Consider the following 16,682-nt stretch of genomic DNA (forward strand, 5'->3'; position numbering starts at 1 on the left):
TATTTTTGCACGTCCTGAACAAAACCGTAAAGCTTTTTTAAATCCTGTGGCAACTATATTGCACATATTTGTGATATTATAGTATATATTTTAAAGTATCTTTGCTCTTTTATTATCTTGCAGTATTTTGCCTTACTTTTTCCTCGATATATGTTTATTGTATGCACCATAACCAAGGCAAATTCCTTGTAAGTTAAAACCTACATGGCACTGATTGATTCTCATTCTGAAGGGTAAGCTGATTATAAGTACAGTGCTACCTGCGAGTCTAAATTTAGGGAAAAAGGAATTACCATCGTAACTGTGAGGGGTTTTTTTACCCCTGAGTTTGGGCTCTCAGGAAGTTCTCCCAGACCATCACCGACAGCCTCCACCAATCAAATGGTTATGTTTTGGTTTCTCATGTACTGGACTTCCCAGAGCTGCCAATCATTTATAGCTCAAGATATGATCATTCATATTTTTGTGACCTGGATTAAAGACAGTCATGTATAACATATGAAAAACATTAGCAAGACTACAATATAAAACTACTCTGTTGTAAGTAAAAGAAAAATGCCCACTGTGGCTGCTAAAATATTATATATCACAGGTCTGTTACTGGACTGTTATTACTGATGCATTAACAGGTAAAGCAGCATTTTACTGTACTGTACATCACATTCATACTTGTAAGTGGAAATGATGCACTCCATCTTTCACTGTGTTTAACGTCTCTTTCCTTGCTCTCTTGTGCTCCATTTTTGTTAATTGGATTTTTTCCCCTTTTTATTTTTGTTGCCTTTTTTTTTCTTAATATTTGTACTGTATCATCATTTTGACCTTTGACTCCTAATTTCTTTTCTTTTTTATAATTTAATTTTTTATTGATTTTATTTAGGCTGGCACATGACAGTTCCACACATTAAATGAGACATTCAATCTTGACAAACAAAAAATAAAAATACAATAGAAACAGGGTAATAGAGATCCGTGCAAGACGAGGTACAGAATCAGTCCCAGTCTGCCAAAAAAACAATAAAAATAACAAAATCACATTTGAATAGATAAACATATTTTAGTGGAAAAACTCAAATGAAAGTATGGACCTAGTATGGCAGAATATGGGAGCTTTAATAGAAATAAAAGAAGAAGAAAAGGAAGCAGAAGAAAAAGAAGCAGAAGAAGAGGAAAAAGAAGCAGAAGAAGAAAAAATGGAAGAAAATGAAGCAGAAGAAGAGGAAAAAGAAGCAGAAGAAGGAAAAAAGCAGAAGAAGAAAACGAAGCAAAAGAAAAAGAAGCAGAAGAAGAAAACGAAGCAGAAGAAGAAAAGGAAGCAAAAGAAGCAGAAGAAGCAGCAGCTTCGGCTCTGCCAATCATAGCAAAGGGGGCGTGGCTTAGCATCTCTGCCTGTGACGCCAAACTCAGGGCATCAAACTCCCACCATTTTCGAATGATGTTAGCTAACATGCGAGCTTCAAGCTAACGAAGCTAACTGTCAACCAAAGGGACATTTAACAGTTATATGAGTCAGTTTTAACGTCGGTAAGTCCTAACAACATACCGCCACGTTGACTCCGTAAATATCCAGCGTTTGTTGAGTACTTTATACTCCAGTGGCTGTTACCTCATGTCTGTAGCAGGACGACATGCTGTGACTGAGCGGTGTCCTCCACTACAGCAGCAATGTTGCCCTCAACCAGCAGCCTGGTCCGGTCTGCTGTCAGGCTGCTGCCGCGGAGAAACTGGAGCCGAGGTGAGCCCACTTTGACACTTTGGGTTTGTCTGTATTTAAGTACACAATTAAGTTATTTGTACTTTTGAACATTTTTATTCTATGCTACTTAATACTTCTACTCTCAATACATGTCAGAAGGAAATATTAAGGCATTAGTCCACTACACACTCCAAACAGTTGCTAGGTAGTTTTCATAGAACCGCATTTATTAGGGATTCACGATAATATCGACAGGTTATCAGTATCGGTTAACATGCTTCTTCTTACTTTGCATAATGAATGAATATTACATAAATTGAAAAGTATTGTATTCCATGTCTCCATCTGCTGGTGGGCCATCATTATCAGAGTATACATGTGTCATATGATGTTAATTCCACTACAGAAGAGACTTGATGATCACTAAAATTAGGTGGGGAAAAAAGTAGATTTTTCTATATCAATATCTGTTATGGGTTAAATAAGTTGTTATATATCAGCACATCAGATACCTGCAAAAAAAATATCCAATATTTTGTAATGTTACGAACATACAGCCTATGGTTGCAAATTAAATCTCACTGATGGGCCAGTTTGACTCACTATGTATTTACTTTTATTTTTATTTACATTTCTATTGATAGTATTTTTACTCTGATGTATCTGTTCCTTTTACTTTAACTCAACTTAAATTATATAGCACCCTCCATACAAACATGTTCCAAAAAGAGGAGCAGCTTCAGTAGTGTGGAATAAACTGTGGCGTCCTGTATGTTTCAAGAACAGCCTGGATTTCTCAGACTCTTTTTGTGACTTACCGCTCAGAGGGAACTCATTCAGTAGCTCCTCTGGCAGCAGCACAGCGTCTCTCCCTCTCCTCTCTCGCTGTACGCACATGTCATAAACCTTTGGTAATGTAAGCCTACGTGAGGCTCACAGCTCAACAAAAACTCCATATATGTGAATGTGTGATAGCTGTGGTATCATAACAGCCTGTCACAGGTGATTAGAGGAGAAATGGCAGAGCATAAAGGTCCAGGGACATTTTTTGTATTTGGGAACTGTTTATATGTGTAATTTGTGGTAGATTTTATTTTGTTGTAGTATTAATATTGTATACAGAATCTGAATGTCACACTGAGTTACATAAACATAATGTAACATAAACAATTTCCCCTCGGGGATCAATAAAGTATTTCTGATTCTGATTCTGAGTTACTGTTGTTGTTCACAAACTAAAGAAATGAGAGACCATTTTAGTTCATTTTTTACTGAATATTTGAAAATAAACTGATTAACAAGTAAAACTATATCACTTATTTTGTTGTAATACTATTTTCTTAAATTAATAATAAAAAGAATCATCAAGAATATGGTTATCACAAAAATGCCCTGAAATATTGTGATATTATTTTAGGGCCATATCGTCCACCCCTAAGAGACATAGTTGTAAGGATAACACAAATCGTCATACATAAGTGAGACAATAAAATATTAAAAAAAGTCAGTCAGACAAAACAGATCAATCTAACACAAAAGATGATTAAAAGCTTGTAGAATAAAAAGAAAGTAAATAAATGAAATAGAATGGAAATAAACAGGAGGGATAAGATGAGGTAAAACCCAATGGTTAAACACTTAACAATCAAGACTGTGATTTTACTTTTAAAAATACAAAGAGAGTTTGATTTCTAATATCCAGAGACAGTGAATTCCACAGAAAGCACTCTCGCCAGGACTTTTATGGGACACATGAACAGCATTTAAAAACAAAGCACTGGAGGATCTTAGTGATCTGACTGGAAAATAAAATGATAGAAAGTCTCTAATGTATGGAGGGTTGAGGTCATTTAAAGCTTTATAAACAAGTAAAAATGTAAATAAAATAAAAAATTGAAATTAAATAATAAATTAAATAGAACACTTGGGAGTGATACACTTGATATTAATCTTTATTTGTCTTCACTTGGTATGAAACAGTGATATTGTGATGTATCAGATCAGTTCAATCAGCTGCAGCGCTGCGCTGTCCGATCAGTAACTGATATCCAATCAGTGGGGTGTGTTGGTTTGTAAAAGACTTCCATGGAGGCTGCACTTGTGTATCCTCACTTCCTTTCCCTCCTCTCTCCTCGGCTCTGCCAAGTGCATTTAACAAATTGAGACGTCCTTCAAAATGGTGGGTGTCAATTAATTTCTAGGTCAAGTGATCAAGGAGAGAGGAGTTGAGGAGGGATACTGGGATGAACCCTGTGTTGTGTTGCTGTCTGCAGGATGTGTCTGGTGCCCGTGCAGAAACATTTCTGTGAAACCAGGAGGTTTGAAACCAAAGACAGTTCCTCCTCGGTACCTGGGCCAGCCCAGCCCCTTCACCCATCCACACCTCATCAAACATGGTGAGTACTGGAGCGCAGGAGCTATTATGAATCACAGATAACTCAAGGCTCTTACGGTTAACACATACAGTCTTCACTCTACACTTCATGTGACGTAAAGAAATAAGAACACATCAACAAGGCGAATAGTAGTGCACAGTGTAAGTGTAGGCATAAGATGCTGTTCAACACTGAAACACCACATATGTGATCTCTGCTCCTCAGGTGAGGTGACCCCAGGCTTGAGCCAGACAGAGTACGAGCTCCGCAGACACAGACTGGCCTCACTTATCGAGGCCCAGTCAGACAGGCTGGGACCCTCTGCCTCCTCCAGCACCCATGTGGTCATCGTTCTATCCCATCCGACCCGCTACATGACCAATGACATCCCTTATCCCTTCCACCAGAACCAGGTGCATGTTTATATTTGCTCTAAATCTTAAAGTTACAGTTTAAGACATCTTATCTAACATAAACAGAAAGCAATGTGCAGATAGAAACTTAAAGTATAAGGAGAGTTGTCTGCTCTTACTTTGCAGTCTCATGTTTGTAATTTCTTGTCAGTTCTGTGTAATGTTAACAAGGCTTTCAATGTTCTGCAGGATTTCCTCTACCTCAGTGGCATCCTAGAGCCGGACAGTGCCCTGGTTCTTTATGGAAAAGGGCGACCAGACCAGGCCATCTTATTCGTCCCCCGCAGAGACCCAGGCAGAGAACTGTGGGACGGGCCCCGGTCAGGAAAGGACGGGGCGGCTGCTTTGACCGGCATAGAGAGAGTTCATAGCACAGAAGAGCTGTGTGTTGTGCTCAAGAGCCTTAAAGGTGTGAGTGTGAGGGTGCAATACATTTGTCATTGAATAAGGTGTTGTGTTGCTTCATTTTGAAGTGTTTATTAAGCCCCACCCATCTTAGTTACTGTTGGTGCACCTGTCAAGCCTTTTGATCGAGTACTGCATTTGTTTTTTAAAAGATTTAAGCTGTCAGATCATATCATCTTGTCACATGATCACATAGAGACCTGATGTGTTTTTGAGCAGAAAACACGAGCTGACATTCGACCACTAACTAATCAGAACTTCACTGTTGCCATTTTTTCTCTGCTTCAATCCTCTTTCAGGCAATGTGCTGTGGTACGACAGTTCTAAGCCCGCCCACCCTCGCCTCCACCAGGCTCACGTGAGTCCCGTACTGGAGGCGGGGCCGGTGCCGCACTCTGTCAGGCCCCTCATACACTCCCTTAGGGCCCTCAAGAGCTCGGCAGAGGTGGCGCTCATGCAAGAAGCAGGTCACATCACAGCACAGGTTGGTGTTTAAATCACTGTGTTAGTTTCATAATAGTTTGTGAACAGAGCAACAATTTCATTTTTGTATTGTCATGTGTCTCTTTACGCTTCTTAAGATAGATGTACAGTGTTGTTTCTCTAACTCATATCCTTGTCTCTCAGGCCTTTAAGAGGACGATGGCCATGTCTCAAGGAGACATTGATGAAGCTGTAATCTTTGCCAAGGTAACTAAAAATTTAGCCGGGGTATTTTTTCTGAATCATGATGGAATTAACAATAGCTACTGCATGAAATAATTAACCGTCTTACAAAGATGTCAGTTTATTAAAGCTCAGAGATTACCAAGCCAGATTGAAGTTACTGTGGTTTGGTTTTTACAGCTCTGTTTTTTAGTCACTGCAAATTTAGAAGATGTTTTCTCAGAAATGACACATTATTATATCATTTTATATATATATATATATATATATATAGTAAAACCTTCTTCAATCTTTAGTTACTGCGTCTTGATTTTGTAGAAAGTATAGATGACAGCAAACATGAAGCTCTCACAAAGAAAAAAAATCTTTTGTTAATCTTCCAGTTTGATTTTGAGAATCGGATCCATGGCGCCAACTTCCTGGCCTACCCCCCTGTTGTTGCTGGAGGGAATCGAGCCAACACTCTGCACTACATAAACAACAACCAGATTATCAAGGTGAAGGAATGTGTTGAATGTGCTCGCAGATCTGTCCTGACACATGAGGTGCAGTGCACATCTGCATTAAGCATTCTGGTGGTTATGCACACTGCTCAGAAAAATTAAGGGGACACTTAAATCACACATCAGATCGTGATGAGGAATTAATCATGTTGAAAATCTTTATTGATGTACACTGTATAATTTGTTGAGAACAAAATGACATAACAACAGTCAGTGGAAATCAAAATCATCATCCCACTGAAGGCTGGATTCAAAATCACACCAAAAAGTAAAAGTTTGAAATCACAGGCTGATCCAACTTGTGTGAATTTCATCACGGCAGCTCATAACGTGAGTAGTGTGTATGGCCCCTGTGTGTCTGCATGGAGTCTGTTTCTGACAGTGTGGTCAGAAACATGCACACCGGTAGCCTGCTGGAGGTCATGTTGTAGGGCTCTGGCAGTGCTCCTCCTGTTCCTCCTTACACAAAGGAGCAGATACTGGTCCTGCTGCTGGGTTGATGCCCTTCTACGACCCTGTCCAGCTCTCTTCATGTAATGGCTGGTCTCCTGGTATCTCCTCTATGCTCTTGAGACTGTGCTGGGAGACATAGCAAACCTTCTTGCGACCACATGCAGGTACCACCTCATGCTACCAGTAGTGACAAGGACACTAGCAGAAGACCAAACTAGAGAAGAATCAGTCAGGAAGGATGAGGAGAGAGCAACTGTCTGTGGACACCACATGTAAAGCCATTCCCTTTTGGGGGTCGTCTTGCTTTTGCCTCTCCATTGCACTTGTTGTCACTTTGATTTGCACCAAAGCAGCTGAAACTGATTCACAATCACTTGTGCTTCCTAAATGGACAGATTGAAGTTTAACTGACTTGGTGTTATACTGTGATGATTAAGTGTTCCCTCAGTTTTTTTTGAGCAGTGTATGTAAAGTAGTGACTGAATATCTTAACCCACTCATTATACTCTCGTTATCCCCCCTCTTCCCCTCTTCCATCAGGATGGTGAAATGGTTCTGCTTGATGGTGGTTGTGAATACTTCGGTTACGTCAGTGATATCACTCGAACATGGCCAGTGAATGGAAAGTAAGTCAGCAGTAGGTTGTGATGCTTAAAGACAAATAATGTTGATACAGAATATCTTTGCATTGGTGCATTACAACGTATGCTACAAAGTCTTCACTATGATTGTTTTCTAAATTCAGACCTTTAACTGGAATCCATTTGTTTCTTGAACATTACTCCTAGATCGGTTTCTCAGTTTTTATCTTGGATATTTTCAGGTGGTATAATTTGTTTTGAAATCTTTCATGTCATGAGATTTTAGCGCCATTAAGTAGTGTGATGGTGTTTTTGAGAATTATTCCAATGGCAAACCACAAACATATCTCAAAGGCATACTAAAACCGCCAAATGACCATTGCTAAATCGATTTCTCACCTTGTTTCAAGTGGAATTAGTTAGGAAAGCTTTGTCTCATGCCTCTGGTGAACGAAGAATCCAAAAATGGAAAACATTCTTGATGAACAAAACTATATCAAAACATCTGTTTTCCAAACTCTCCCACAACTCGTGCAGTATAATCCAAGTCCTATTTGTCAGTCGCATGCGCAGTGTTTCCCAGTCAGACAGACCTTTCTGATGGGGAACTAAATAGAAAGTGAAACTTATCTAAGTTCTCTTCAAAGCCAGACTCCATTGACTAAAACAGTAATTGTACCTTGCTGAAGATGGGAGCTGCTGGTCTACCACTGCCTCGATCGGTTAGTTAGTTTGTGATATTGTGTAACATTTGTGTTTAAAGGGTTAGTTCAGAGTCAGAAAAGTCACTCAGTAACAAAATTTACCTAACTGATCAAGGGAGTAGCAGACCAGCAGCTCCTGTCTTCAGCATGGTAAAATGACCAATTACAGTTTTTGTCAATGGAGTTTGGCTTTGAAGAAAACAGAGACAAGTTTCACTTTAAGTACTGTACTCTGTCAGAAAAAGCTGTCTGTTTGGGAAGTACTGATCATATGACTGGAAAACTGAGGCTTGAATTACACTTTACGAGTTCTTGTAAACAGATGTCTAGATATAGCTTTGCTCTTGTTAGACCCGGTCGCCTATGGCACAGATTCATCAAGAATTTTCTCAGTTTTTGGATTCTTCATTCACCATGGAGGCTTTTGAGAAAGATGCAGTTTTCTTCATAAATTCAGTGCAACACAGGGTGGACAGTTGATACACAAATGATCATCTGGGGTTGAATTATTCCTTTAACAGTCTGCTGTTCTCACCCGCTCCCTGCCAGGTTCAGCCCCGCCCAGGCTGAGATGTACGAGGCCGTCCTGGAGGTCCAGCGCGCATGTTTGTCTCTGTGCTCCCCGGGCGTCAGTCTGGATCACATCTACAGCACCATGCTGGCTCTGCTGGGACGACAGCTCAGGCGGCTAGGCATCGTCAAGGCCAGCACCACTGATGCTGATGTACTGAAGGTAAAAATGATAGAAACAGAAGTAGGATGGGTTCCGGCTGGTTAGTCTCGCCACCAGACAATCAGAGATCTCCGCCCTTTGATAGGCCGGGGACACTCCTTTCTAAAGTGTGTTTAACGCACCAGAGAAAACGGCAAGCAACAAAGCAACGCCTCTTGCATTTTTTGAAAGGACACGCCCTCCCGGAAATGTGTGCTCCCCCTTTTCTCGTCTGCAAGGAAACAAACAGAGCTTAAAAATGGATGCCGAGAGATTTAACTCAGTTTTATCAAACGTGTGCTCAGTCCACAAGATTGTGGAAATGAGGGATTTACAGCGACTTTGTTTAAAATTTTTAACGCAGTTGGACTATGTTTACGAGCACAAGAGTTCAGCGAGCCACCGAAGGACCGCCCTGTGGATTTACTATTGGTTCTGCAACGTAGGGAGTTTTTTTAAACTCTGAAATTGTATCCGCCCATCTAAACACAAAATCAGGGAGAAAGACATCAGTCTTTAGTTAAGCAAAGCGTCTAAAGACTGATTTGTGAGTCTACCGGATGGTAGACATATCTGAGTTTTGTCCCGTATGAGGAGCACTTTAGTCTTGTAGAAACACTGGACTTAATGAATATGAGCAAGGAAGGAGAAGAAGGCAGCAAATTCGATTCAGAGCAGTATTATTTTCAAAGGCAGCATAGTTAAATGTTGAGTGTTTGTGTTATTTTGTATGTGTGTGCCTGGATGCATGTGTGTGTGCATGCAGACCAGCAAGCCTTTCTGGAGGTCAAGCAGCAGGTTGGGCAGACCAGCAAAGCCCCACTGGAGGATGGCCTCTAGTTTTGAGGTTGTGAAAGGCAGCCAGTAAGTGATGACCTGGCTTTAAGTCAGAGCAGGATTCTTGTGACAGGACTGGGTGGGTGTTACCAGAGACACCTGACGAAGTTCGAAACAGCTGTACTGCATTAACAGCTAGGGTGATTCGTGACAGCTGTGTCTCCAATGGCAGTGGGTGTGTCACATGCTTGGTTATCCAGTTTTCCTGTAGAACTTCTCAACTTTCATCTTCTCCAGTTGGATTTTTTCCAACTCCACTAGTTTCAGTTTCTCCTCCATGAGGACAGACTGGAGGGGGTCAAGAGCTTCCCTAGTAGCCTTTGATGAGGCTTTGCTTCTCCTTGAACCGTAGAAGGTGTGGCTATGGCGTCCAGAGCAAGTAGAATGAGAATAGCTGCAGGAACCACTTCCTGGGTTCTGTACAGTTCCACTAACAGTATTCTGTCCATGTCGAACACTCACTGAAGAGGTGATGTAGTCTTTGAGGTGGGCTGGTGGATGTCTTGGTCGCTGAGCTCTGCTGCTTCCTGATGGCATTGTTTTTGGCTTTTGGTGATAGCCAGCCATGGGCACACCAAAGTATCAGGAAATTGACTTAAAGGACGCACACACTGTGGCAAGAAGGCAGCATATGTAGCCTCCAGTTATTGGACAGTGATGGCACTTGTGGCAGGAGTGTTTGTGTCATCCTCCCTGCCTTAGGTGGGTCTGGGGTGGGGACTTTCAACTGTTGCTGCAAGTACAGGATGTTTCCCAGATCCAAAAATTCAGCTGCTCCTGAAAAATAAAATGAATAAAGGGTCTCTGATTAAAAAAAGAAGCCCAAGATAATATTTCAAGTTACTAACATGCCTTTTTGCTCACAGACACATGCACTCACACACAGAATTTTGTATTTTTTATGTTGCTGAAGTGAATTTAAATCCAGCCCTGCCTGTTGAACGTCAGTCAACCACTCCAGAGGGGAGATAATATCAGATTATCACTGTTACCATGTCAGCTGGGCATTGAATTTAAACATTTTTGTTGGAGTTTATTTATGCCCTCGCTAGTGGTTTGCGGTGAGGAAATAGCCGTAAGCTCCTCTGGCCAATGTAAATTATGAAATTACCTAATTACAACCTCCATGAAACACAATATGCTCGGTAAACTTTATGTAACAGAGGCATTCCTCTCCTTCAGTGGTTCTTTTTCAGAGAAATAACACAAGAACGCCAAACCATAGCTGAGTGTATGTTTACTCAACTGATTTATTTTAATGTTAAAAGGAGAATGTAATCACCAAGAAAGGCCTGGGGCATGTTCAATATCAAAACAGTGTGCACCATTTTGCTGCAGTTTCTCGGTTGAACAATATAATTCCTTGAAACCGTCTGAAACAGGCCTTGAGATATGCTTTGTGTGGTGGGTGTGTCAGAGGTGTTACCCAATCAGCAGTGATGTATATATAAACCCTGCAGTATTAAAAAGTCAGTGTGCATGATGGATCTAAGTCCTTTAGAAATGTCTCCACTGCAGCTTGAGGTATGCAACAATTGAAGACACTACAACAAATGCCATCAATATTTTTTGTTTTTGTTTTTTAATAGAATAAGCTGCCTTCTCAGCTGCCAAAGTTGCAATGCTTGTGTGACAGGGTGTTCAATGCATTTAAATAAACATTTTGATATGTTTTACGGGGGCTTAACGCGCCCCTGCAAGCTTCAGGCCACCTCTTCTGCCTTGTTAGCTTGAATTTTAAAACAAACTTTTGATTGTATTGTCACTATTCTATTGTACGTAATGTGTTTACCTGTAATGTAGTTGTCCAGATGCTCCTGGGTTCAGTCCTGTTCTGTTAGTGCACATAGAGCCATGTAAGCCACTGTGGCATATCATGCTAGTTTTGTTTATCAACAAGCTGTGGATATAACTACTTAAGGCTTTACTTTTGTTTATGCTCATCCCAGGCTGCACGACGGTACTGCCCCCACCATGTTGGCCATTACCTGGGCATGGATGTCCACGACACACCTGAGCTGTCCCGCTCACAACCTCTACAGTCAGGAATGGCCATCACAATAGAACCAGGTAAAGACAAACTAGTCTTTTGATTTTTTTCTGTACAGCTGTGGCTGTGTTGTCTGGGTAAGGCTGTGCAATTAAACGTCTGGTGATCGTGATTACAATGTTGAGGTCCAAGAATTTCTAAAATTAATGAAATCGAGGGTAAACAATTTTTGGTCACGGACGCCTGGAGATGTTATTTTGTCTTCTACGGAAGCCGTGCATGCGCAATACTGCCCCCTCCCCTCTTCTCCTCTATTCACTCTACGAACCAGTCAAGTAGGTGAACTACGAATAATGCAAGGGGCAGGTAATCGCTGAAGATTTCAAAAGCAGCGTGCGTAAAATGGCAGAGCGAGAGCGAGAGAGGTTGGTCTGTGTGTGTGTGTGTGTGTGTGTGTGTGTGTGCGCGCGCGCGCGCATGCATTGGGGCCGAACTCCACCGTGCGCGATACAGAGAGCAGAGGAGAATTGTTAACGTGCGACCACGTAGAGACAAAAATGACATGCCGTCATGTAAACAATATAAGTCATCACATGTGCCGCATAATCGTTTGCATAATCGTGATTTCAATTTTGACCAAAATAATCGTGATTATGATTTTTTCCATAATCGAGCAGCCCTAACTGTGGGTGATAACAGGTTTTTAAAATCACAAACTGTCATGGTTTGGTGCAAGTTCAGTACAGCAGAAAAAACAACAAATGTTTAAAGATAAATTTATTTTAATTTCTATTGAACTAACATTATTGCAAGTGTCAAATCTCCTTGCTGAGGACTGAGGAAACATCTTGCCAACTGGCAACTTAAGTAAACAATTTTCTTTATTAAAAAAAATACAAAAACATTTGAACAATTCTGCATCACACTTTACAAATACTGAACAAACACTTTCCCAAAAGGCAGCAGGTCACAACAGTCTATAAAAGTGAGAAGCATATCTTGGTAACTGGTAGCTTTGTCACCTTCTACCTATGCCAATCCTCAATGCCTATGTGCAGTTTCACATAGATTGACCACGTCAGTGAGTAGAAAAACGTGGGACAGACAGAATGACTGACTGACAGAATGACACACTGACAGTTTCTGTGATTATGTACAGCATACCATACCATGACTTAGTCATACCAAAAATTAGAAAACACCAACATTGGTCCACAGGGGGAGCCACAGCGATCGGTCGCATTTTAGCCATTTTTAAGCATTTTTCTGTTGTTATAGCGCCACCCAGTTGCCAATTAGAGTTAAATTTCTCCAGTCACCTTGAGGCGTCCTGTTCTACATATCTACCAAGTTTAGTAAAAATCCATATGGCGGTTAGGACTAGATAAGAAATGAGCTCTCTAGCGCCCCCATTTTGTTTGATGGGGTCAATAATGGAGGGGTCCCCTCAGATTACGTGTGGTCATATGCCTACAAAGTTGCGTGGTGATGGGTGAAACCCTTGAGATGTTCTACACCTTTATGTGATGAGCCACGCCCTCCGCAATATTCATTGCCTTATAGAAGCTCAGTTTTAGTAAGTTTTCCAACTTTTGCCAAGAGGGAACTTTAGATATTGCTCCCTAGATTATGTTCACCCAGTTTCATGCAGATCGCTCAAACTTCCTAGGAAGAGATCCATTTGAAGTGTTTTTCAAAAAATTCAAAATGGCGGAAAATCTATATAAGTGGAAGTTATGGGTTCTTGAGGCAAATGTGTTCCTCATGAGGAGAGGCATCTCTGTGCAAAGTTTCATGTCTCTACGACATACGGGGCATGAGATATGCCCATTCAAAGTTTGCAATTTCAGTCGGTTGCTATAGCGCCCCCCTTTGGCCAATTGGTGAAATATTGCTTCGTTCGCATCCTCCCATGACCTTCTACCGCTGTGCCAAATTTCACATGGATTGACCAAGTCAGTGAGGAGAAAAACGTGGAACAGACACACACACACACACAGACAGAGTTTTCCTCATTATATAGTAAGGTAAGATATTGAAAATAAAACTTGTGCATCGGGAGGAGTGTTACAGTTAGTTCCACCTTGGCTGTATTTGATTATTCAAAGCACACATTGATAAACTTTAATGTGCATTAGCATGTAGTTTGTATTTGCTCTCACGTAGTCTATTACGGTGCAGCAACGCAGGCACATCGTCCTCGCCCTGTTCACAACTTTCTCTCTGTTGCACTTGTAGCTGACTGGGAACCCGCAGGTGGGTCTTCCAGCTCCAGGTAGCCTGACTGTAGCTTGGCAAGTTCCAGTCACAACTGTTAATAGAATGTGAGGCATGTTTGAGATAAACACTGATGACTTGTGGAGCCTTCGCACTTCATGCAAAATATGTCATGATGTCTTTTTTGGCTTGTGCACCCTCACGCCAGGAACACTACAGTGAGCACAAACTAGGGTTGCATACCAGTATACCAGTTTTAAGGTATATTGTGAAATTATAATTGATGGTTATCATACCATGTACAATTGCTTATCTATGATATTGATATTTACTACACTGCTACTACTACCCTCACTACGAGTCACATTCACCCATTCACACACATACACGCTGGTGGCTGTGGCTGAGGCTATGATACAAGGTGCCACCTGCTACTCAGTTTTTTAACACACTCGCACACTGATGGAACAGCCATCAATTTGGGTCTACGTCGACATGCGGACTGGAGGAGCCGGGGAACCACTGATCTACCAATTAGTGGAATACCCACTCTACCTCTGAGCCACAGCCGTCCCTGATTAGTCTGTTTACACTTGTCTGTTGCTCAGCGCTACGTCACGTTTCATTGCTCTTACTCTTTCTTTTATCTATCCAATTGTGTCCAGGGTCATTTTGATATACAGCTGTTGATCATGCTCCTTGGAAATCAAAAATGGCGATGTCAGGCTACATTGTTCCTACTTTCCAATTTTTGTCTTTCTCTTGTCACAGGGTTGTACATCTGCGAGGACAATGATCAGGCACCGGAGCGTTTCCGCGGCTTGGGTATCAGGATTGAGGATGACGTGGTGATCCGAGACAAGGGGGGCCCTCTGATTCTGTCCTCTGGGGCGCCAAAGACCATCGCTGATGTAGAGAAGGCCTGCGCCCAGAGATAGGGCAGGGAGAGACAGACAAGTCACCAAGTGAGCTGTGGCATCGATGGCAGGCAGTGTGCTGTGCTTTTCCAAACGTCTCCACGGTGATGATGTCATCAGGCTCAGGGCCCAGGTACATGAATGACAGGTGGGAGCACACTGCAGGACTCTGGTTTAAGCCTCAGCAAGGCCTCAAACATGTAGAAATGTGGTGTGGAAGATCATAGATTTTGTGGGTGCTTTTGTTGTCTACCTAAATGTTTAAAGACACTGGTTTTATATTTGTAGTTCTCAGTGAATGATGATGAAGAGCTCATCAGCTGTAAGAGGTGGGTTTAGTTGTGTGTGAAGGGGTTATGGTGTAACTGACATGTTCTTCCTCAAAAAACATGTCAGGGCTACAGCAAAACCACATGGAGGCCATTCTTGATCATGTATAACACATCCATTTTGTGTTGTGATGGTGCTATCAGTGGGTTAATCCAACACTGAACTATAAATAAAAACCTAGAAACAACAGTCAACCTCTTCAATCAAGTATTCAGCTGAAGACCCAGTGGTTAGATCCAGCAACCATTTTGTTTTTCAGAATTGCCACCATCATGTCACACCAGGACATAATTGTTTGCTTCTTGTCTCACTCAGAAAACTTTCTTTAAGCCTACATACACACACTTCCTTTGTCTCTTACACACACAAAAAAAGCAGAAGTCTTCTCCAGCTCACGCTACAGTAAAAAAGATCAAAACACCAAGTTGTTGAACATTCACCTACCGAGCTGCAGGAAGGTCAGGGAGACCCGGAGCATGTTAAATAAACACACCACCATGTTAATACACACAGGTGATGAATAAAGATGTCTCACACAGCTGGTCCTGGTAAGCCTGGAATGATGGTAATGATTATACCAATACACTGAAAAGGCTTATAAAGTGTACACTGAGAAGGGTGTGTGTGTTACGTGTGTCTCCTCAGCAGAGAAATATGATCTTTTTTAAAGACACTTGTGTTTATATGTATTAAAAAGATCTCATTGTCTCATATTTAATGCAAATACATGATTTTATTTCATATTTGGTGACAAAACTGTATTTTATTTCACTCAAATACAAGTTTAAAGTATTTGTATGTCACTCTGCTTTATTCATGTCACTGTTTAGATGTTGTACTTTTTACTCCGGGGTGGCAAGGTGGTACAGTGGTTAGCACTGTTGTCTTACAGCAAGAGGGTCCTGGGTTCGAACTCGCTGGCTGGCTGGGGCCTGACACCTCTGTGTGGAGTTTGCATGTTCTTCCAGTGTCAGGGTTTTCTCCACCTTCCTCCCACAGCCCAAAGGCATGCAGGTTAGGTTGTTTGGTGACTTACGTTTTGTCATTGTCATAGGTGTGAATGGTTGTTTGTCTTTATCAGCTCTGTGATAGTCTGTCAGCCTGTCCAGGGTGTACGCCACCTCTTGTCCAGTGTCAGCTGTAATAGGCTCCAGCCTCCCTGCAGCCCTGAATAGGACAGGTGTTTACGGACACTGAATACTTATAATCCACTAAATTTATTGTAAAGTGTAGATTTATATTTTACAGCAGGACATATGAGAATATAAGACATGATGCATTGTCATAGGTTAAACTGCCCTATACTATTTGCTGTTAATGCATAGGCAACAATATTGTGATAATATAAAAGTAACACTCAGAGGGGCCATTATTCTGCCTTGAGTATTTATTACTTCTGATACTTACAGTTCATTTTGCTGATGTTACTTTGGTATTTATTTCAGATTATTTTTATGGCTTTTTTGCCTTTATCAGAAAGGACAGGATGAGCGGGAAAGGGGAAGAGAGCGGGGACGACATGCAGCAAAGGGTCACAGGTTAGAATCTAACCCATGGCCACTGTGGCAAGGGCATGGCCTTTGTACATGGGGCACCCAGGTGAGCTACTGGGCACCAGTTACTTAGGTATTTTTATGCCTCTGCACCAGCAACAGCTGTTATGTTTTCAGGTTATTCATCCATATGTCTGTGTCACATTCTTGTGAACGTGAAATCTTATAAATGTCTTGAGGGAATTTCCTCAAATTTGGCACAAACATCCACTGGCACTTAATGAGGAACTGATTATAATTTGTTGGTTATAGGTCACTGTGACCTCACAAAACATGTTTTTGGCCATAACTCATGAATTCATATGCTAATTATGACAAAGTTTCACACAA

The 16,682-nt window shown here is 41.4% G+C and overlaps 1 protein-coding gene across 2 annotated transcripts; it reads left to right on the plus strand.

The window, feature by feature from the left end:
- Window positions 1-911: 911 nt before the first annotated feature.
- xpnpep3 (X-prolyl aminopeptidase 3, mitochondrial) lies at window positions 912-16,102 on the plus strand. Of its 2 annotated transcripts, XM_049562203.1 has the most exons (12): window positions 912-1,524; window positions 1,620-1,735; window positions 3,970-4,092; window positions 4,297-4,484; window positions 4,674-4,893; window positions 5,189-5,373; window positions 5,517-5,579; window positions 5,939-6,052; window positions 7,052-7,137; window positions 8,346-8,529; window positions 11,295-11,415; window positions 14,324-16,102. In XM_049562203.1, exons 2-12 carry the CDS (start codon window positions 1,666-1,668, stop codon window positions 14,488-14,490), a joined length of 1,521 nt encoding a protein of 506 aa, XP_049418160.1. In that variant the 5' UTR covers window positions 912-1,524; window positions 1,620-1,665; the 3' UTR covers window positions 14,491-16,102. The 2 variants fall into 2 exon arrangements, with proteins under 2 accessions (XP_049418160.1, XP_049418159.1); XM_049562202.1 differs by having other exon boundaries at window positions 912-1,735.
- Window positions 16,103-16,682: the final 580 nt, after the last annotated feature.

This window comes from Epinephelus fuscoguttatus, linkage group LG19 (genome assembly GCF_011397635.1).
Source record: "Epinephelus fuscoguttatus linkage group LG19, E.fuscoguttatus.final_Chr_v1".
Taxonomy (NCBI): domain Eukaryota; kingdom Metazoa; phylum Chordata; class Actinopteri; order Perciformes; family Serranidae; genus Epinephelus; species Epinephelus fuscoguttatus.

Excerpts from the sequence above, each read along its gene's own strand:
- xpnpep3 (XM_049562202.1), top strand. The coding sequence starts at position 1,666 with ATGTTGCCCTCAACCAGCAGCCTGGTCCGGTCTGCTGTCAGGCTGCTG. Across the intron at positions 4,485-4,673 it reads ATCCCTTCCACCAGAACCAG|GATTTCCTCTACCTCAGTGG; the intron begins GTGCATGTTTAT and ends AATGTTCTGCAG. Across the intron at positions 7,138-8,345 it reads ACATGGCCAGTGAATGGAAA|GTTCAGCCCCGCCCAGGCTG; the intron begins GTAAGTCAGCAG and ends GCTCCCTGCCAG.